Source organism: Trichoderma asperellum, chromosome 6 (assembly GCF_020647865.1).
Source record: "Trichoderma asperellum chromosome 6, complete sequence".
Taxonomy (NCBI): Eukaryota; Fungi; Ascomycota; class Sordariomycetes; order Hypocreales; family Hypocreaceae; genus Trichoderma; species Trichoderma asperellum.
The window spans coordinates 2,650,486-2,671,747 of NC_089420.1; the positions used below are offsets into that span (position 1 = coordinate 2,650,486).

The following is a 21,262-nucleotide window of genomic DNA, read 5'->3' on the forward strand; positions in this document are numbered from 1 at the left end:
TATCTATCCGAGGAGATAGACGTCTCCACGGATATATCAGCCTATGATGTTTTACGAATGCACGCTGACGTCCTTTTTCGCGTGTTTCAGTGGTATCAGTGCCAATCCGTCTATCTAGAAAACACGGACGTCGAAAATAAGTCAAGAAAGCAACCGGTATTGCCCGAGTAGGCTGATGAACGCCCTTGTATTCTGTATATGGCAGATATCCTTATCTGTCTTCGCCAGGACGAAAAGAGTGGGGCTACCCCATGGATCATCTGCCATTGCGATCTCCTTTATCGTCGCATTCATACAGATAGGAGGGCAAAGCGATTAATTGCCTGATGACTGTTATCTGATGAATCATTGACACCCCGCCTTATCTCTGCCGTCGCCAGTCCAACGGGCCGCTCTCTTTATTTGCTGGGTGCCGAGTCGGAGTATGGGGTAGCTTTGCGGGGGCAATCTGGGACAGCGATTGCTATCATGGCCTTATCTCAGCTCGTAGCCCGCAAAAGTGCTGGCATTCTCGAGCCAACCAGATCCCTACAACGCCAACGACGTTCCTGATAAGCGATGCATCTGCAGCTATCTTGCCATTTAGCCTGCATTTGCTTCTGATACAGCATTGATCCTATATCGGCTCCCTTGCCGCAAAACCAGTGCTTACCCAGAAGCCGTATCTTTTGATGTGATGATGCTAGTACTTCACTGCAGATCAGATCAGCAGCCCTACGAGATTGATTGCTTCGGTTGGCCGCAATCCATGAGCGCGCAACTTTATTTTGCTTATTCTCGTTATAACTAATAGAATTTGACTTTTAATCTTATCGTTTTTTAAGCTAAAATATCGCAATCTGCAAAATGGAAATACTACTGCTGCGGATTGAAGATTTGGGGGTTTGATGCCCTGCAAAAAGAAGACGGGTTGGTTTTGGAACGAGAAAAAGAAAAGAGCTTTGCGCTATTATCCATGGGTTGAGATGGAATCGGCAGCCTCCGTGATCGAATGCAGAGCACCAAGATAACATATCGTGCAATGTGAGGCGCTACATAACTAAGCATCTCTCCCTTCGCTACCGCATTTAGATAGTTTTACAAGTAAGACATTCTGGATGAGACGAAGCATCTCACAGCTCTTTGCGTGGAATCGTCATGTCTGACTCGAGTGCCACTCCATTGGGTCAAGGCTATGGCTATGGCATTGTCCTTGGCCTGGGCTTTGCATTTGCCATCTTCATGGTGAGTTTGAATGCCTCTATCCCATCATACTATCCGGCCATTCCTAGATATGGGAAATATGTCCTAATACGTGGCTTACAGATTACCGTTACTCACATTCTCAAACGATTCAACAATGAAGTTCAAACATCGGAAATGTTCAACACGGCTGGCCGCACCGTAAAATCCGGCCTAGTAGCCTCTGCCGTCGTCTCCTCCTGGACCTGGGCTGCGACCCTATTACAGAGCTCCGGCGTGTGCTATCGTTACGGAGTCTCAGGCCCCTTTTGGTACGCCTCAGGAGCTACCGTTCAGATCTTACTGTTCGCTACGATAGCTATAACGCTCAAGAAGCGAGCGCCGAATGCCCATACATTCCTGGAAGTCATCAAGGCGAGATACGGCAAAGCAGCACATTTCACCTTCATCGTATTCGGCCTCATGACCAATATGCTTGTATCCCTCATGCTGATTACAGGAGGAGCCGCAACAGTAAATGCTTTGACGGGAATGCATGGCGTGGCCGCAATCTTCCTCATCCCCATTCCTGTAGTAGCTTATACTGTTTCTGGAGGCCTGAAGGCAACCTTCATTACAGATTATATTCACACCTTTGCGGTCCTCATTATCATTATGATATTTGCACTCAAGACGTATGCCACTTCGGATGTTCTTGGTAGCCCGTCAGCCGTATATGATCTCCTGGTAAAAGCTGCCCAGGCCCATCCCGTCTCTGGCAACCGGGACGGCAGCTATCTCACCATGAGATCCCAAGGCGGCGCCATCTTCTTCGTCATTAATATTGTTGGAAACTTTGGCACTGTGTTCTTGGACAACGGCTATTACAATAAATCTATAGCAGCATCTCCAATTCACGCGTTGCCTGGATATATCATGGGCGGTGCGGCGTGGTTTGCCATTCCGTGGTTGACGGCCACGACTCTCGGCCTCGCGGCTCTGGCCCTTGAGTCTAGCCCTCAGTTTCCGACATATCCTAACCGCCTGACAGATTCTCAGGTTTCTGCTGGACTGGCGCTTCCTTATGCCGCAGTGGCTCTCATGGGCAAAGGCGGCGCAATTGCAACTCTCATCATGCTATTCTTGGCCGTCACTTCGGCTTTCAGTGCTGAGCTGGTGGCTACCTCTACCATCTTTACTTACGATATTTACAAGACTTACTTCCGCCCTAATGCCAGCAGCAAAAGCCTTGTCTGGATGTCTCACATGTGCATGGTCGGCTATATGATTGTTGTCTGCTGCATCTCCACGGGCCTGTGGTACAATGGTATCTCCATGGGTTACCTCTACCTCCTCATGGGTGTGTTGATCTCAGCTGCCGTGATCCCAGCCACGTTGACTTTGTTATGGAACGGTCAAAACCGCTGGGCAGCGATACTCTCGCCTATTCTCGGTACAATCTGTTCAATCGTCGCCTGGCTAGTAACAGCAAAGAAGACGTGCGGCAAGCTGGACGTCGACTGCACGGGCTCAAATGACCCGATGCTAGCTGGCAATGTGACTGCGCTGCTAGCACCGGTTATCTTTGTGCCACTGCTTTGCCTTATCTTCGGTTTCGATAAGTACGATTGGCAATCCATGATGGAAATTCGAAAGGTGGACGATCACGATATCATTCAGGAGTCGGGGCTCGACCGCGAAGCACAACGAGAGTTGGAGAGAAACCAGGAGCGAACGGAGTCTGAAGAAGAGCGACGGAAGCTGAACAAGGCGTTCAAAATCGCTTCCTTTGTTACTGTTTTCATGTAAGACTGTTTCCACAAGTAAATCACCCTCCACCTTTTCACTAACATAACAAACAGGGCTATCGCTTTTCTCGTCCTTTGGCCAATGCCCATGTACGGCACCGGTTATATATTCTCTAAACCTTTCTTCACCGGCTGGGTAACCGTAGGCATCATTTGGATCTTCTGCTCGTTTATTTGCGTGGGCTTGTATCCCATATGGGAGAGCAGAGCGACGTTGACGAGAGTGCTCGGAGGAATTCTCACGGGCAAGAGACCTACAGCCGTTACGATGGTCATTGAAAGCGAAGATAGCGGGACTTTGACACCGGAAAAGGAGTATATGAAAGAAGGGTCCATCTAATGAGAGAAGAGAGGGCAAAGTAGGAAAGAAGATGTTTAGATTTTGTACAGGTTTCAAGACTATCTACTAATATAATTTCTATCAACCAGAGAAGTGTAACCCAAAGTTGTACGCTCCCGTCTATAACAAACGTATACTAAACTTTCTCTCACGCCGCATCATTTTCTTCTTCTCTAACAATCTTCTTCAACACCCTCGCCGGATTCCCCACCACCACAACTCCCTCCGGCACATCCTTCGTCACAACGCTGCCCGCACCAACCACGGATCCCTTGCCAATCGTCACTCCCGCCAAGACCGTCACGCCACCACCGAGCCAGCAATCCTCACCAACGACGATTGGCTTTCCAGACTCTGGGCCGCGGGTGCCGTTCCGCACGCGGTGGTCCAGCGGATGTGTGCCCGAGTAGAAGCTGCAGCCGGGACCCATGAGGGTGCGGGCGCCGATAGTGATGGAGCAGGTATCGATCCAGGTGCTGTTTGCGTTGACGAAGACATTTTTGCCGAGACTTTTTTTGTTTTAGCACAAGTGTTGGTTTTTGTTTTTCAATTTCTTGTTTGGGGGGCTAAGAGTGAGAGGAACGTTTACCTGACGTTGTATCCGTAGTCCATTTTCAGGGGCCCTTCGACGATTGGGTAGTCGTCTAGGAGTGCTTCGTCTTCTTCTTCGGTTGGTGCTTTTGGGGGTAATGGGGTTTGGTCTCTGGTGATTCTGACGCGGAAAATGATGTGAGTAAAATGGTGGAAATCTCACATTAAATGAATGAATACAAAAAAAAAAAAAAAAAAAAAAAACATAATCATAGGAATTACAAAAAGCCATATTTAAATAAAGAAAAGAAAAAAAAAGGGGGGGAGGTTAAAATAAGTAAGTAGATCAAAACATACTCTCTCCAAATCTCAGCCAACTCTCTCCTCGTGGGCTCCACAGCAGTGTTCAACTTTCTACACGCCCTCGCGCACTCCTTTCGATCTTGGATGAGATCCGGCGTAAAGGCATAGTACAAGTCGCCGCGGAGCATGCGCTTTCGGTTTTCCGCCAGATCTATGGGCGCACCATCGGGGGCTTGGGCTGCCATGGTAACAATAATTGACGATGTGATATATATATAGGTATATATATATATATATAGGTATATGTATCAATATTTACGTGGGAGCCTGCAAGAGTGTCAAACAAAGTCGAGAGAGTTGGTTGCTTTGAAAGTGAACAGGTTGAGAATGAGCATAAAGCGGGGGGTGATGGGGACTCTAGTTACTTAGTGTCGGTGGGCCTTGGAGCTTCGTGAGTTGAAACATGGGGGGGTTGTCAACTCTGTGAATACGACTCCATCGAGGCTTAGACTCGATTTAGCCGAGTCAATCGAGGATATCGCATCGATTGCTAGAGTCCATGTTTGGGTGAAAAGCATCCACTATTCTATTTTGGAAATGTTTCGGACTAACTCCAACTTATTCCAAACTTACCTCCGGGTATATTATACCTCCTACAACTAATATCACGTCCCTAAATCAAACTTCATGCTTTTTTGATGAATAGTATCACGGCTCTCCATCAGACTACACTCTGCATTAGCTCACTAATAATACTCGAGAGCCATCAAAATGAAAATTATATACTAACATTTTCAACCCGGATATGCTCCGTTAATGGCTTGCAAAATTATCGTCATAAGCTAAAGTACAAAGCAAGCCCTACATTTATCCAAGACCGTATCGACATAAAAAAAAAATAAAAAATGGACAGTAAATAGTAGATTCCTCCCCAACCTACTGTTAGGTAAGGCTCAGAATGAAAACCCTTTTTTTAAAAAGGAAATAGAATAATGGCTCCCATAAAAGACACATAAACCAAAAAAGCCCCAAACTTCTATGAGTCTATACCTTATAAGACAATCTGTACAGCCATAACAATTGCCAGGCCAACCAAGCTAGCACTCATCACAGAAGCACCGTTCGCTCCGGGAATGCTAGGAATCGTGGAAGGTCCAGATGGAACACTGCTCCAGCTTCCAGAGGGCGACGCGCTGCCAGAGCCACCGCTAGGGTAAGGCGAGCCCGCACCAACGGGGATAGTTGGCTGGCTTGGGGGGCTGGAGAAAGCACTGCTTTCACCAGAAGAGCCCTGGGGAGCCCCAGCGGAGGTGGCGGGCTTGACAAGCGTTTGGAGACCGCTGGAACTAGCCGCACCAGTAGGAACGGCAGCCTCGACAACTGGGCCGGAAGGTTGTCCAACTGCCGTGATCTGTGGGAAGCCACTGCCACCACCGAGTCCAACAGGGCTGCTAGTTACCCCAGGCTGGGAACCCTCCTTGGTCGCCGTAGCCTCGGGAGTCTTGGTTGCATCACTAACAGGGCAGACAGTGGTGTATAAAGCAATGGTCTCTGTAGTTACGTAGCCTCCTGCTGGGCAGTCGATAACGTAGGGTGGACACTTTGTAACAGTGTGTACAGATGTAGTATAAACAACGCTGGTTGTCAAAGAAACGGATGCAGAGCCAGAGGTCGTTGTTGCTGGGTTGCGAACAGCTGTCGAGGCAATCGATGAGTTTGACCATCGACTGATTGTCGTGGATTGCAAAACAACGACCGAACTAGAAGAGCTTGGAACCGCGCTCGAGGTAGTAACGCCTTTGTTCACATCCGACACCGAGGATGTTGGCTTCACAGATGTAGTAGAAGAGACAGACTTTGAAGTTGTAGAGGCCTTGGTGGATGTGGAGGCCACTGAGGTCGTGGCTTTGGATGTAGTGCTTGGCTTTGATGTAGTGCTTACTGTCGACGAGGTGCTCGCTTTTGACGTAGAGCTCGCTTTGGAAGTGGAACTCGTCTTAGAGGTGGTGCTTATCTTGGAGGTGGCGCCGGCCGTTGAAGTAGAGCTCACCTTGGTAGTGCTGGCCTTCGTCGTGGTGCTTGCCTTTGACATGCTGCTTGCTTTTGACGTCGTCGAAGCCTTCGAGGTCGTAGACGCCTTAGAAGTAGTGCTTGCTTTCGAAGTCGTGCTTGTCTTCAAAGTGGTGCTCGCCTTGGAAGTTGTGCTAGCCTTTGACGTAGTGCTAGCCTTGGAAGTAGTACTGGCTTTCGAAGTAGAAGATTCCTTGGACGTGGTGCTCACTTTCGAGGTAGTGCTTGCCTTCGAGGTCGTAGATGCCTTCGAAGTTGTAGATACCTTGGAAGTAGTGCTTGCCTTTGACGTAGTGGACGCCTTAGATGTTGTAGAAGCCTTGGAAGTCGTGCTCACTTTGGAAGTAGAGCTTGACTTGGAAGTAGTCGAGGCCTTTGAGGTCGTAGACACCTTTGAGCTGGTAGTTGCCTTAGACGTGGTTGACGCTTTGGAAGTTGTCGAGACCTTGGAAGTTGTCGAGGCCTTGGAAGTAGTAGAAGCTTTCGAGGTTGTAGAAGCCTTTGATGTAGTGGACGCCTTGGAAGTCGTGCTCACTTTGGAAGTAGAGCTCGCCTTGGAAGTTGTAGATGAAGCCTTGGAGGTTGTAGACGAAGCCTTGGAGGTTGTAGACGAAGCCTTGGAAGTCGTAGACGAAGCCTTGGAAGTCGTAGACGAAGCCTTGGAAGTCGTAGACGAAGCCTTGGAAGTCGTAGACGAAGCCTTGGAAGTCGTAGAAGAAGCCTTGGAAGTCGTAGACGAAGCCTTGGAAGTCGTAGACGAAGCTTTGGAAGTGGTGGTGCTCACAACCGTGGTCGTCGAGGAGGTGGGACCAGGGTAGGGGTTGCATCCGTACTGAAGCGCCTCCAGAGCCCATTGGTTGAACGACGTTCCGTTGATGTTGTTAACCAGACCACGAGACAAATCCCACAGGGAGAGACCACCAAAGTGGGGTCTACCCTGGTACTGGCAGATCAAATTCTTCACAGCAATGGGATCGATATAACCAGTTTCCTTCTCCTCCTGAATGGCAGGGAGACCAATGTATAGTTTCGCCGACTTGCTCTTCGCGCTGTTGGCAATAATGGTTTCCCAGTCGTCATAGTTGAACTTATCGCCAGGGGAGTTACCAGCAATAGCATCACACCCCGGGTTGTTGTAGAACTGAATAAAGAGCTTATCAAAGGCAGCCTGCGTGATCAAGTCCTTGAGGTAAAAGTTCCCAGAGTCAGTAGGGCATTGAGGAGCAGCGGTAATGATCAATGATGGGTCAAGGGAACGGAACGTGTTGACCATATCGATATAGGGTCCATTTCCTTTTGCTAACACACAACTCGTCTTAGCAGTCGGTATCAACCAGAAGTCAAAAGGGGGTGGGACAACTCACGAAACTTCATCTCGATATCGAAATCAAAGCCATCAACCGAGGTATGGTCAGTGGGACTCGCATCAAAAGGGCGAGGGCCCGTCCAGCTAGAATTATAGGGACCAAAAGCATTGTAAAGGAACGTGGCAAATTCGGTACCCGTGGAGTTATCCGGGACGGAATAGTTGGATGTCGCCGAGTAGACTCCTCCGATACTCAGAATGACCTTGACGCCTTTGGCCTTGCAGTAGGGGATATCGGCTTGAAGGGACATACAGTGGCTCAAAAGATTTGACGCCACACCGTTTTCATTAACATAGACATCTCCCCAGCAGTTGGGTCCAAAGTTGATACCGGGATAGCCAGAGTCATCGACGGTATCGGGGGCATTGTTGACAAAGCCCAGCGTGATTGAATCAACACCGCTATCACAGTGTGTTCGAATGCCTTCGAGGGTGCCATATTGCCCCTTGATGTTGGTTGTTAGCAGGATGCTCCGTAGTTTGGGGAGGGAAAGAGAGAGACAATCGTCAACATACCCAATAGCCATTAAGAACGCCGGCGGCGGCAGCCAGACCAGCGTTCGCCACAAGGGCAGCAGCAGTGAGAGAAACCATATTAATGATTGACTAGTTTAAACAGGAAAAAGACCGCAAGATGGCCGAAGCCAGTGAAAAATGAGTGTGGCGATGATGCAAGATCAACGAAAGGACGCAAACGAAACCGTCTGCAGCTTGGCTGAGGGACCGAGCCTTCTCTGGAGTTGACAGAGACAGAGTTGTACAGAGAGAAGAAAAGGAAAACACAAAAGGAGTCAACAGCTGAGAGACGACCATCTAGTTTTTTACTTGCCCACCCTTATTCGGGCCCTACTGTAAACTACCACCGCCGAAAGTGCTTCCATCGTGGACTCGGCCATTTCCTTTCTCGGCCACCCAAGGGCCTCACTGCCTAAGGCCCATCCGATTCCAGCGCGGAACTGGGCTCATATGCGAGTTTGGGTCTTGGCACAATCTCCCCGTCATGAGCTATGACGGATGGAGGCCCCCGTGAAGCCTGATTTGTCTAGACATGACCTTTCAACGGCAAGAAGGTGGGCAGACTGCATGGAGACCATGGGTAACGTAACCCAACCAACGCTGCAGAATCTAGGAACAGGTTTAGTGATATCTGGTGCCGGACACATGGACAACAAACGCCATTGGCCAAACCCAAGGGTTCCTTGTCCAGATTTCAACGTTTTGGGGCGTGTACACCCGTGGTATCCGTGATAGAGCTTCTGGAGTGTGCGCTCTTTTCCGCACGCATGACCACGGCGAAATGCTACGCAGTGTTGGTCTTGCAACCAACAGCGTGACCATTCAGGTACAAATCATTTAAGTGCTAGCACTAGCAGCCATGAACCTAAGGCCATTGTCAGCCTGATTGGCTACCTACTTGTGGTAGTGCTTAGAGCGGCAACAGTGGTTCGAACTCACCAAGCTGAAAGCCGAGCGTTTTCGAAGGCAATTCGTATTCCATCAAATGCCCAATATAACAAAGCAGAGTCACCCGAAGATACCATGGCCATGGGAAGTCATCGTCATCTCATACATATCACAGATTTCACGACAAAAATAAGCTTCTCGCTCCCAGAGTCGAGGGTGAACAGTGCGACAGAAATGGTATGAGGTTCGTCTCGCCTACTTCGATCCCGCGTGTGGGCCAAACAAGTGTAAACGTCGAAGGATTCACGGCGTGGAATTCCCCATAGCCGGCGTAAACCCACGAATCACAACCGCCAGACGTACGGAGAATGTTTGCATGTGCCCGCATCCCCTGCATTGGCATCCTTGAAATAGCGCGTGGCGCACGAGTAGGCTGCTGTTAGCGGCTGCTGTTAAAAGGTTTTTCTTGTAAGGCTAAGGCTAACCCTCCAATGAGGAAGGCCACGAGCCGTTCTTGAGCCTCGTACCTGAAAGACCAAGGCGCTTAGATCTCTAGGGCAGGGGGAGCGTATTTCGGATTTCAGCCGGATTGTCGTAGGATTTTACCAGTTGTGAACAGACAGTCCCACGTGCGCGGGGGTTCAGAGAGCTGAGGTCAAGAGGGGAGAATCGGCGCCTCATCAACTGCGAGAGATGCAGCCGTTGCTGAAGCAAACAATGCAGCACTGCAATTGCCAGGGCTCCAGGTCCCTGCTATACTGCTGCGAGAGGCAACGGCCGTAAAAAGCAAAACAATGAAACGTTATCATGGCGCCTTGAAGTGGGCTTCATTTCAGTCGGCCACTTCCCATTTGGGTCTTGTTGACAGCAGATGTGGAGTACGGAGGCGAGGCGGAGAAGTGGTGTTGAAGCGAGAACCGCCACTTTTGGTTTTTGCTGGTGTTCAAGCTTAACCTGCAGTATCTTATCGGGCGCGCCAAGCCAGAAGGGGTATTATCTCCTTGCACACGGAACCTCCGAGAAAATGGCGGTTTATGCCCTGAACAACTCTATAATAAACCGAAAGTTTTTTTTTTTTTTTCCTAGATTTTCAATGCTATGCTTTTCCGTTTACAATCATCAACATCAGGCAGCTCACACGGCGAAAAGTCTCCATCGATTCAGCTTGAGATACTCAGTGCAGACCCGCAACTACATGCACACAGGAATTGCTCTCAATTTGCCCAAATAGGCCCGCAAAGAGGCGCTTGTGTGCCTGCGTCGCCAAGCCACGCCATTGGATCTAGCCTGCCGACTGACAGGGGCCCGGCTGCAAACGCTCGGACTAACTTAGCCCCGCCCTCCTCAGTCGAGAAATATCCCGCGTCATCTTTGATATCTCGCCTTTCGGCCGTTGCCTCTTTGATCACGCTGAAATTGCTAGCGACATCTCTGCCGCTCGCTGGTTTGACTCATACGGGCCTTTTGTTTTCATCATGTCATGTTAAATTATTACAAAATCCTAAGCCAATCAGTCTCTATTCTACAGTATACGTGTCCGCTCAAGCCGTGTCCAGCACAATCACCTCGGCCTCCGCCTCTCCAATGCTCTCCACTGTCAGCTTGTCGCCAATGAAAACTCCTTCAATAAATGCGCCATCTCCTTCGGACAGCTCTGCATTCTCCCGGCCATCAAGTCTGATCTTGGCCTTTCCTCCTTTCAGCATCGGTAAGTGGACGAATACCTTGCGCTGTGTCTTGATACCTGCACCGCCTCCCACTGTCCACTCAAACCTGCCCTCTGGTGCGATGATTCCTGCGCCCATGACAAAATCTGCGTGAATGGGAATTGTGTTGGGAATAACAGGCTCAGCCTCTGCCTCCTCTTTCACGGTGGCGTCCTCACCTGCCTTGAGCGGGCTGAGGATCTTGACAAAGCCCTCCCTCTTATCCTCTTCTGAAAATGTGCGAGTGTGGTATCGGGGAATCAGGCCTCTCTTCCACGGGAAGGCCCAGATCTGAAGAAAGTGGACCGTTTCTTTGTTGTGCTCATTGAATTCCGAGTGAGCTATGCCCGTGCCGCCTGTAGTAAACTGTACATCTCCACGTCGCATCCGGTAGAACTTGTCCGATTGACCCCCTTCGTTGCCCTTGGCGAGCATGGAGTCCCGATGGGTCAGTTCTCCCGATAAAATGTAGCTGAAGATTTCGAAATCCCGATGAGGGTGGGTGGGGAATCCAGAGAGTGGCTTTACTCTGTCTTCATTCAAGACCCGTAGAGCCCCGAACTGAGTGTATCTGCTATCGTGCCAGTCGGCAAAGGAGAAGCTGTGGTAGGTGTCCAGCCAGCCTATGTTGTTGTGCCCCCTGGTCGACGACAGGTGAGGCGTGATCTTAGCTTGTCGGAGAATTGATTTCGACATGTCTGTGGTATTTCTAGGTATAGACAGATTGGAGGAAGCTGGTGTATCCGTGGAAATGTTTTTACTGAATGGGTTTCTGTGGTAGATTTGTGTGTAATTCTCAATTGGTACGATGTAGATGAGTATGGAAATTGAAGCAGCAAGAATTGCGAAAAACAGAGCAAAGCGATTCATTTATGCTTGTCCTACAAAAATCATGCAATGAAGAAAGCGAATGCTAAAGAATTCTCGAGAAGGAAAAAAGAAGCTCCATGATATATCCGCGAATTGTCAATAAATTTCTAAGCCTGACAATACTGTGCAAAATTTCGCTTTCATCATCTTACTAAGGTTTTGCTCAGCAGGTTCAGCAGTTCGCAGGCGCTCAGACCAATCACCAATAATTACGCTAGCTTTTCTAATCGCCTTCCAAAGTATGTACGTACACACACACTACTACTAAGGTTAGTAGTATTTTGAGTTTCGCAGCCTGCCCCATAAAATCGAACCAAAGTGGCGCTCTGACAAATGCACTTGCCAGATCAAGCACAATTGTTTCTATGTATATGTCAAGTATGGTAAACACAATGAAACAGATCGAAGTTTGCAGCAGATAGACAGTAGCCTTGCTATAGCGAGTGAATATCTACCTAGTAGCTACACTAGGTTAGATACACTTTGCAAACATGTAATATGACCTTACAAGATGTTTTATTGCCATGTACATCTTTTGCGAGCGCTTCAAAGTGTTGAAGGTGTATAAAGCTGACTAAGTACTACTTAAAACAGATTCACTCGCTTCAAAGCTAGGAACAGCTTCCGCGGAGTCCAATCTCCATGTCTCAGCTTGAGTCGAGGTTACCCACATGCTTTTCGATGTACATTCGACAAGTGGCTAATATGAGACAGCGTGTGCAATCTCGCATAGAATAGCTACAGGGTAGGAGGATGCAAACCACAGCTTGATAACATGGCGCAATCAAGCATATTTTTACTCCATCATAGGCGCCTCTGGCTCTTGTGGTATCGATCAACTAAATCCATGCAGCCACTTCATCGTCCAAATAAATGCAATTGCTCAAAGTGCCTTGCGCCAGTACAGATCCTGATAAAAACCTTCAACCAAACATCCAATGAGATGCCGAGGCGGCTAGCTAACTCGGCTTTCATTGGCCCGATATTGCATTAAAGTGGGCCATGGACAACTCATCGCCAGCATGGCAGGAGCAGAGCCCCTCGTTTCTTGCCTTGCACGCTGGACTTTATACTTTGGGTGCGCCCTGTGCTGTGCTGCCTAAGAGACTTCCCATTCAGCTTCATAAATTATGCTCATCTCCTCCTCTGCTATTCTTCAAGCTCTCCAAAAACCCTCATTGGCAGTCCAATCTCTCGAATCGGCTGCCTCAGCTTTGGCTTGATCAAGCTGCCGACCCCTGCTCCCCAGCCACCCGATTTTGCGGGCCTCCGGCGGCTGTTTGCGCCACCCGTCTGCTAGAGTTTCAGCACCCGACGCCCGAAGATCGACGAGGCCCAACGGCAGCTTCACGAGCAGCCGGCAAAAAGCTGTGAATATTCTGTACTATCGTCGAAAAACAGAGTCTGGCTTGGCAGCTGTTCGTTATACTGCCATCGCCACATCCGTGTCCCTCTTCACATCCTGCTCCAGCGTCTTTTTCAAGGTCAGTATGTGGTGCGATAGCGTCAGTGGTTTCGGCCTCCTGATTCGGCCCCATCTATCTGACAGCTCCCGTGCGCTACGGAGCTTCGTGGATCTTCGGTGGCTGGGACACCCACCCAGCTCTCCTGCGTCAACTTTCCCCAACCCTGTTTAAAACCCAGCCATACACGCTCTTGGGCTTGATTACCCATCCCACACCATACACCTTTCCCTCTCTCCTGCATTGCGTTCTGCAGAAGCAATTGGCCAAACTCCTCCTAGTGCAGTTGGCTTGCGTCGAGCGCTGCAAGAATGAGTTACCAAAGTATCGCCCGTGACGATGAAGAGCCTTCTCGTATGTTAGCGCAGGTGACCGGCTGGATCATAGACATACTGCGCGCAGCTGCTAACCGTCCCCCTCTTTATAGGCTGGCGGCCGTCAAATAACTCTCGATATCAGCCCGTCCCCGACAGCGAGGCCTCTCCTTCGACACGCCATAAGCGACAGCAGAGCAGCCGTACAAAGCGTGCCTCGGCATCGAATCGACGCTCCTCCCGCCGACCCGATTCTCAAGCCAGCGATGTGTCTGATGGTATGGTAGCCCCGCTAAGAATCATAAAATCACATTCTTCTGAGCTGCAAGCAACGAACCAGCCTTCAGCAAATCAATCCACACATCCTGCGGGATACCATGCCATCGAGCCAGAAGAAGACCCAACAGTGCGCTTTGACGAGGCTCAACTAGCAATGTTCGCCGCCGATAACGCTTCCCGCATGCCTAACATTAAAGATGAGTTGGCTTTGGCGGCGGGAAAAGTCACTCCCGGAGTCGACGATACACCGTACATTCAATATGCTCTGCAAGCTTTGGTGGGCGGTCAGGGCACATCGATACCGTCGCATCTCGTATCCAATTCGTCTGACGGGTATTCCGAACGCTATGAGCCAATGCGTGGATTTGATGAGTCCGCGGGATACTCTTCGCCAACCCGTCGGGATCGTATAACGAGTGAGGCCGCCGCCCCATCAGCTCCACTCAGGGGCCCTTCCCCTCCTCTTCAACTCCCACGACGCAGCACAGCTTCCTTTGACCCAACCGGGGCAAGCTCATCACGATGGATTCCCGTTTCAAGCAATATGCAACAGGATCTTGACCCTCATGGCAGAACGCATCAGCCACTCACCGTCAAACCGCAGATTTTACGGGCATTCTCAATGATAATCTTGATTATCCTAATTTTACTTATGATGGCTGCCCTCACCTTCTGCGATAGATACTCGACCTTCCATTCAGGCTTGACTCCATATCCTGGCAGTATATATTCGGCTCAGTACTTTGTATTCCGGATATTGCCACAATTATTGGCCAGCATTATCTTTATTTATGCTCAAAGTGTAGTAAACGCTTCTTTACGAGTTCTACCGTTTACTGCAATGGCCAGTGAGGACCCTCGAGTTAGATATCTGGGACTGTTTCAGAGATTATATCCTGCTTCTTTTCTACTGCCCCAGTTCACTGGACCATGGCAGTTTAAGATTTTCGACGCTGCAACATGGCTGGCTATATTTACGATTCCCTTACAAAGCTCAGCTTTTACGTGTATCTTTGTCAATGATGAGTGGGTTTGGGCGCCAGTTCAGGTGGTCGTTTGGGTGCTTGTTGGCATCTATGGCGTTCTGTGTCTCGCGGCAGTGATTTTGATGGCTTATTGGATCGTTCAATGGACCGGTCTTGCCTGGGACATTCGATCGATTGGAGATCTTTTGCCATTGCTAAACCGCAGCAATGTCATGCACAGCTATAGACGCAACGATCTTGCTGAAAACGCCAAGGTTTTTAAGAGCCAATTGCGTGAGAGATGGTTTGATCGACTGGGGTACTGGAGAGCTGAAGATGCGACCATTGGAGGTATCTGGTATGCCATTGGAGCCTCTCCCGATGAATCTTTTGAGTTTATCTCTGGTACGATGAACAAAAAGGGTAGCAACGACTTTTCTATCGACCTGAAAGCGGCACAAAACTCTGCTCTTGGGGCTCCTCGTGGCAAATACCTACCGATACACCTCCGCAACGGCCCCATCATTGCGTCTGCTTCAGTCAGCTTTCTTCTACTCGTAGCCCTACTCATCGTTTCCTTCTTGCCGCAAACCCGACTAGAGGATGGCTTCTTGCCGAGACTAAGCGCAATGCCTAACGACGACGCCTTTTCCCCAGCCAACTTTGTCTTCAGCTTCGTGCCCGCTTTAATCGGCATGATCCTCTATTTGTATTTTCAAGGCATCGATCAGTCGCTGCGCATTCTCCAACCCTGGGCCGACCTATATGATGTGAACGGTTCTTTGGCGCAGAGATCTCTTTTAGCAGACTATGCAGCTTGTCTCCCCTTCCAGTCAACATGGAGAGCACTGAGAAATGGACACTGGAGAGTAGCGGCTGTGTCGCTGCTGGCGACGTTGTTTATTTTCATCTCAATTCTAGGCGGCGGGCTCTTCATGGCTTTAACAAGGCCTGATCAAACGGTCCGAATGTATCCTAACATGCCAGTGTTTGGCGTCTTGCTAGCATTCCTGTTCCTCTACGTTGGCGGGCTAACTCTGATGGTGCCCCACCGCCGCCAATTCCTACTCCCGCGGCCGGTCAGCTCGATCGCTGGAATCATCAGCCTCTGCTCTGCCGAGGAGCTTACACAAGATGCTGCGTTTCGATCCGTTCGAGGACGGAAAGACCTCGCAAGCCGGCTTGGTGTCGGACGCGACGATGCCCGAGAAGAGAGTACGTGGTTCTTTGGCATTGTGCCAGGAAAAGACGAGCACCGATTGAGCGTACGGCGGATGAACAATTTTTCAGAAAAGCTGCCAAGGTCTTCTAGATCCATGGTTTGATGATATTTTCCTCCTTATTTTTTTCATGTTAAAAGCCTGAAGAAGCAGAGCGTTTCTTTTCTTTTTCTTTTCTTCCTCTTCTTTTTTTGTGCAATTATCGCATGACTTCAGCATGCATTTGGAGTTGGAGGGACTACCAAAGTTTGACATTCACGATATCTATGAAAAATGGGGACATGGGGCGCGATGGGTGATATGAGCGACGAGTATATAATGCGGCAATGAAACTTGGTTGACGATGCTTGTTTGGAAGACAAGACTATGTATGTAATGTTGATATGATACCAGTATGTAGTGGCTGATGGCTCTCAATTCATGAAAATAGGTTTCAGAATTAAAATTACGATGGAGACATACAACCACCAGCCACATGCTGGGTGATACACATTTGTGAACACATAGGTGCTTAAAAATATGTTTAAAATCTTAAATATGCTGGGCTTTGGAATGCGCTCAATGGTGACGGCGTTGTCAACACGCAGGTTTTTGAAGCGCGGGTAGCTTGGCACATGGCATTATTGCGAGAAGAAGATGAAGAAACAAATCGAATTATGATTAAGTTTCATGATGAGGAACATCTCGTGACTCTACCAGTACTCCTTTTCATGCTGCCGTTATTACCACCCATCCCGTTGGACAAAAAAAAAAAAAAAAAAAAAAAAGCGAAAAGAATGATCCAAGTTGTGGTTAAAGCGTGTAAAAAAGAGTGGCTATGGTCCGCTTGCTTTGAAAGAAAGAAATGTGATGCATGCAAATGAGTGAGTAGCTGTGGCCAAGCTGGCCTTCATTATCATTAAAAAAAAAAAAAAAAAAAAGAAAAAGAGAAAGATGATTGAAAGATGATTGAAAGTTTGAATGAAAGATCACGTATATCGTCAAACTCATCGGCCCCGTAGCCCTAGCATTCTACTAAACACGTCCGACTGCTTCACTACACGGGGCAGGCCGTCTATGGTGTTGGTCCTCTTGCGCCGTTTGCAATTCTCCTTTTCCGTTGCATCAATCAAGGATTGGTGAGCTGTTGACACTACTTTGGAGGCAGAGCCACGGCGACGGGTGAAGATGTCGTCGTTGCTCTTGGGGCTTTGACTCCGTCTGTGGAAACGGAAGAAGGAGAGGGCGGGAGATTCCAGAGGAGAAGACTTGTCGTCGGTGCAGTCTGTGTCGGAATCGTACTCAAAGACAGAGACTGGTAGTGGCTCTGGAGGAGGGCGACGGAGCTGGGTGGTGGATTTGTAAGGGCGGATTGTATGACTCGGTGGCTGAGGAGGTTGTTGGGTATGGCTGTGTTGAGAGAGATTTGAAGACCGAGGAGTGAGATGAGGGGCTCTTGGACAGTTGGTTGGTAGTGCTGGCAGTGGCGCTGTTGGTGGAGGCGAGGGATATGGATAGTCCATGGGGCTGGATGGCCGTGAGCTGTGAGATGTAGCTGGACGCTGAAATGCCTTTAAGGAGGCGGGCGAGAAGGCCCTGGGATGAGGACTTCCCGGACGGCTGTAGGGCGATATGGGCCGGTGAGGAGAAGGAGCCTGTTGGAGAGGGCAGCGGGCGTCCATTCCCGAGAGGCGGTCCTCGCAAGCACCTGAGGGTAGCTGAGAACTCGAGCGCGGGCTTGTACGTGGTGGTGAAGGGATGTCGACTATCTTTGGGAACGCCGAATATGTCGGTGATGCTCTTCGTGGCTGGTGTGTTTGCGGTTGTTGGTCAGACAGTGGCCAGCCATTGCCCCCCTGAGAGCGAGGGCCCTGTGGGCGTCTTCTCGGGCGTTGAGGCGAGGATATCAAAGCTGGATAGTCCTTCTCAGGGACGTCTGGAGGACTACAGCTGGGAGCCGCAGAAGCAGAACCTGCCGCAGCCATTATCGAAGTGTTTTCTATGATGTAACTGCCAGGAGTATGACACTGATGCTGATGCTGCTGTTCGGACATCCAGAAGCTGTCCCAGAGCTCGTTGGCGTGGGTGTGGTAGCGATAGTCATCGACATCCGCCGAGGCCTCGGAGTCTGTGCGGTCGTCGACCAGGCTCGGCGGGGATGATAAAGGACTCGGTGCTGGCGGCTGGGAGTCCACCGACGACCTCTTGAAGAAGTCTTCGCGGGACCACTTGTACGACGGGCTTCTGCTGTTGCAGGGAGTTGGGGCGCCCTCGCTGCGAGGGTAGGAGTAGTTCGCCACGGGGTAATATTTTGATACGAGGGTGAGAGGAGCGAGCTTGCTTGACCTCTCCATGGTACGGGTTGGCGACATGGAGATTGGCAAGCATATGCGAGCGATTGGGAGGGCAAAGAAAGAACAAAAAGTGTCAATGCGTCGTATAAGAGAAAGAAAAAATTGGCATAAACTGAGACTTGATATGAGAGGGGAAGGAGGCAAGGGGATGCTAGAGGTATGATATACGAATAGTCCTGTCTGTGAGGGTGGTTCACAAGCAAAAGTATAAAAAAGGTGTAAAGTATGGGTTTCTCATAAACACATGCTGAAGAAACAAAGTCAACAAGACATGCATAGCAGACGCAGGACTCACTTTCGATTTTCGATGAGACGAGACATTGTTTTGTGTGGAGCAGGCCGACTCCATATAGAGAGTACTATCGAGAAGTCTCCTTTTCCCCTTCCTTTATGTACTGCCTCTTCTCTTCTCTAGCGTCGCAAATGTCTAAGTTGGGCGATGGGAGGAGTTTGCGCGCGCGCTCGCCCTGGAGACGGGTAAAAGCATTCCTTGCTGGGCCTAGCATATGGAGCGAAGTCTGGCTTTTTCTGCTAGAGGCAGGGGAGAGGTGGTCGGCTAGCTACCTTGGTACGCTATCTTGTGCTTTCTCTCTTTTTTTCTCGATCTAAATAAAGCTTTGTGGATATGTTTGCTTTTTGCATTCTGGCTGGGGGCTTGCGGAGTGGCTTTGGCGGGATGAAGGCTTTAGTACGGGGAAACGCAAGGGATGAAGGTTAATTGTTAGAGTAGGAGAGCCGGGATTTAGAAAGGTGCCGTGCTGGATTTCATTGCTAGGTAGAGAGAAATACTATTCATGTGTTGTGCTTATGGCTCAAATAAAAAAGTTTAACTGCAGCAAAGGATGGCAAGTCAGCATATGCATCCTGCATCCTGCATACACATACATACAGAAGAAGCTGCAGGGAGTCTCATCATGGCAAAGACAAAATGCTGATAGAGTTTTTATTCTGCTTTACCCATCAAGGTGCCAAGCCACGCAGAGGGGGAGGAATTCTGACAAAGAGAGAGAGAGATCGACACTTTGTCATGTCCTGGTACCCTGGCGACGTGGAGCCTACTGACTTTGAGCTGGAGCTTTCAGCTGAAAAATGAATCCTGCTCGGCATCACCGGAGCGTGCCTAGAATTGATATGCAGCAACTGGCTTTCATTTTTCGAAGCTCCAAGCAAACAAACAGACTTGGCGACGACACCATCTCAGCTTCTGCCAAATACGCCCAAATCTGTCACGAGCCGCAGCAGATGGCAAGCAACTTTCGTTGCGAGGGGGTCCACCAACAGCCCGGTACATGTATTGTCGACCGTAGTAAGAAACTATTATATGTATCGAGTAATACCTACTACTACTACCTGCTAAGATACCTAGATATGCTCAAGTACAGCAGTAGTTCTGCGATTAAGGCGGCTGGTCTTCCCTGCCTCCCCGCAAGGGATAATCCCTGTCTGCCTCTTTTTTACACTCTCCATGTCCCTCCCTTGTTTGCCTTTTCTGTCCTGTGGTCTCATCCGATCAGCTTATAAACTGCTACCCCGGTCGATCGGGGTCCTGCTTGACAAGGGTCGTCTTCTAGGTATGGGCAAGATTTGGACCAAATGCTAGTCCCAGCTGAGACCTGCATGACTGGATTCCTATGACCTAAAACTCTATCAGGTCCGGGTGGCTTCCGCGAGCCGCGATAAATGTAGGGGACTGATAATGGTCTTTGGACGGAGTACTCTGTAGATACTACTACGGTAGTAGTAATACCATCATACATCCGGTAGTAGTATTCCGGTAGTAGAAGCGAAACAACGGCGACCATCCGGGGACTGGAGCAGTGCAGGGAGCTTGGACTGTATCTCTTGGGGAAGGTCATACTCATTCGTTAATTGTGATTCAGCAGCATTGAAGGTGCAAATTACTATAGCAGACTTCACGTTTTTCATCCCAAAAAGCGCATTTATCCTCCAAATAGCCCGATCTACAGTGGCCTACTCAGCAACAAAGAGCTTCTCCCGGCATACTAGCCATCTTTTAGACCCGTTGTACCAGTGACACAGCGCAGGCAATCGGGCCATCTACACGTGGTACAAGAGCAACTCTAGCGGCATATCGTGTGAACCGCCTCGATCTGAAGAATGCAAGATGTAGTCTCCATGGCTACGAACGTGGACGGACTGAGATTTGCAATTCCTTGGAGAGAAGCGCCATGCAAGTATAAAAAGTGCTGCGCGCGCACCGCGTCCAATTCACCGCAGACGCGTCTTTATTCTCTTTGGCCGTCATTACGGCGTGAGTCTGGGTTGCTTATCGCACAAAGATTCCATGCCGGTGGTGAAGGAAGCACAGAGTATACATAGGCATCTATGCTTACTCTTTATTGGCGGGGATGCAGGGAGAGAGATGGAGGTCGTATAGCAGTGGTGGAGAAGCTGTGTGCAGCGTACGGCGTCTGTCTGACTTGTACATGATGATTCAGGCCAGTGGCAATTCTCTGTGACACTGCTGCATCTACAGTGGTGCTAGAATGGGGATTTTAGTTAGAGGAAGAGAAAGTGGTTTCATGATTCTTGGTGGGCATCTTGTTAGCATGTCTCGTATGACACATTGATGGCGAATTGTCGCTGTAGTGCACAAGCGACCTCGACAGCTTCATATGCGCAATGGACCAGCAATTATGGATATATATGGGAATGAATACGTTTCGAATTATTTCAAAGTATATATATATATATTGCCCAGGGCTGTTATTTGGGCTGAAGTATGTATCAGAATAGTGACCAGTTTCGAGAGAGCCTACCCTGTATTTGCCGGGGCGAACTATATGTCACTGCCTAGGTACTTAGGTAGTATTAATGCATATTTTGCGTGTACATCCATTTACATCACGACTTACAACTATCGGCACCTATTTTAAGAAGCTGATGACAATTTCAAGAGGCCTCCCTTCCAATTCTAGGCTATCCCAACTGTCAGTCATCAATAGTTCGGTGTATGCCATATCGATTGTGAGATCGGCAAAAAGGGGCTCCAGAAGGCAATCGGGGCCAACTCATGTATGTACCATGACAGTATTGGATTGCCACACCGCTGGTATAAGTCCACTCACACATGCGCCCAGCAGGAAAAATTGCAAAGCCGCATAAACA

At 49.3% G+C, this 21,262-nt stretch overlaps 6 protein-coding genes across 7 annotated transcripts; 2 read left to right on the forward strand and 4 right to left on the reverse strand.

Annotated features, from left to right (window-relative positions):
• Positions 1–1,137: 1,137 nt before the first annotated feature.
• On the forward strand, positions 1,138–3,309 carry TrAFT101_010302 (uncharacterized protein; the record flags this gene model as incomplete). Its single annotated transcript, XM_024910260.1, has 3 exons — positions 1,138–1,224; positions 1,306–2,966; positions 3,024–3,309. 3 exons carry the CDS (start codon positions 1,138–1,140, stop codon positions 3,307–3,309), a joined length of 2,034 nt encoding a protein of 677 aa, XP_024756092.1.
• Positions 3,310–3,354: 45 nt separating this feature from the next.
• Positions 3,355–4,508, reverse strand: TrAFT101_010303 (uncharacterized protein). Its single transcript, XM_024901185.2, has 3 exons — positions 4,198–4,508; positions 3,899–4,021; positions 3,355–3,818 (listed from the first exon to the last, which is right to left on the reverse strand). Exons 1-3 carry the CDS (start codon positions 4,386–4,388, stop codon positions 3,458–3,460), a joined length of 675 nt encoding a protein of 224 aa, XP_024756093.2. The 5' UTR covers positions 4,389–4,508; the 3' UTR covers positions 3,355–3,457.
• Positions 4,509–4,908: 400 nt separating this feature from the next.
• TrAFT101_010304 (uncharacterized protein) lies at positions 4,909–9,870 on the reverse strand. The gene is made up of 4 exons (XM_066128916.1): positions 9,035–9,870; positions 8,096–8,960; positions 7,578–8,025; positions 4,909–7,512 (listed from the first exon to the last, which is right to left on the reverse strand). The coding sequence occupies exons 2-4, from the start codon at positions 8,171–8,173 to the stop codon at positions 5,195–5,197; spliced, it is 2,844 nt and encodes a 947-aa protein (XP_065985042.1). The 5' UTR covers positions 8,174–8,960; positions 9,035–9,870; the 3' UTR covers positions 4,909–5,194.
• Positions 9,871–10,439: 569 nt separating this feature from the next.
• Positions 10,440–11,623, reverse strand: TrAFT101_010305 (uncharacterized protein). The gene has a single exon (XM_024908887.2). It carries the CDS (start codon positions 11,557–11,559, stop codon positions 10,525–10,527), a length of 1,035 nt encoding a protein of 344 aa, XP_024756095.1. The 5' UTR covers positions 11,560–11,623; the 3' UTR covers positions 10,440–10,524.
• Positions 11,624–12,650: 1,027 nt separating this feature from the next.
• TrAFT101_010306 (uncharacterized protein) lies at positions 12,651–16,879 on the forward strand. Of its 2 annotated transcripts, none has more exons than XM_066128918.1 (2): positions 12,651–13,043; positions 13,450–16,879. In XM_066128918.1, the coding sequence occupies exon 2, from the start codon at positions 13,617–13,619 to the stop codon at positions 15,903–15,905; it is 2,289 nt and encodes a 762-aa protein (XP_065985044.1). In that variant the 5' UTR covers positions 12,651–13,043; positions 13,450–13,616; the 3' UTR covers positions 15,906–16,879. The 2 variants fall into 2 exon arrangements, with proteins under 2 accessions (XP_065985044.1, XP_065985043.1); XM_066128917.1 differs by having other exon boundaries at positions 12,651–13,376; positions 13,450–16,526.
• On the reverse strand, positions 16,039–18,454 carry TrAFT101_010307 (uncharacterized protein; the record flags this gene model as incomplete). The annotated part of the gene is made up of 3 exons (XM_024901239.2): positions 16,039–16,064; positions 16,816–18,119; positions 18,429–18,454. 3 exons carry the CDS (start codon positions 18,452–18,454, stop codon positions 16,039–16,041), a joined length of 1,356 nt encoding a protein of 451 aa, XP_024756097.2.
• Between the last annotated feature and the right edge of the window lie 2,808 nt (positions 18,455–21,262).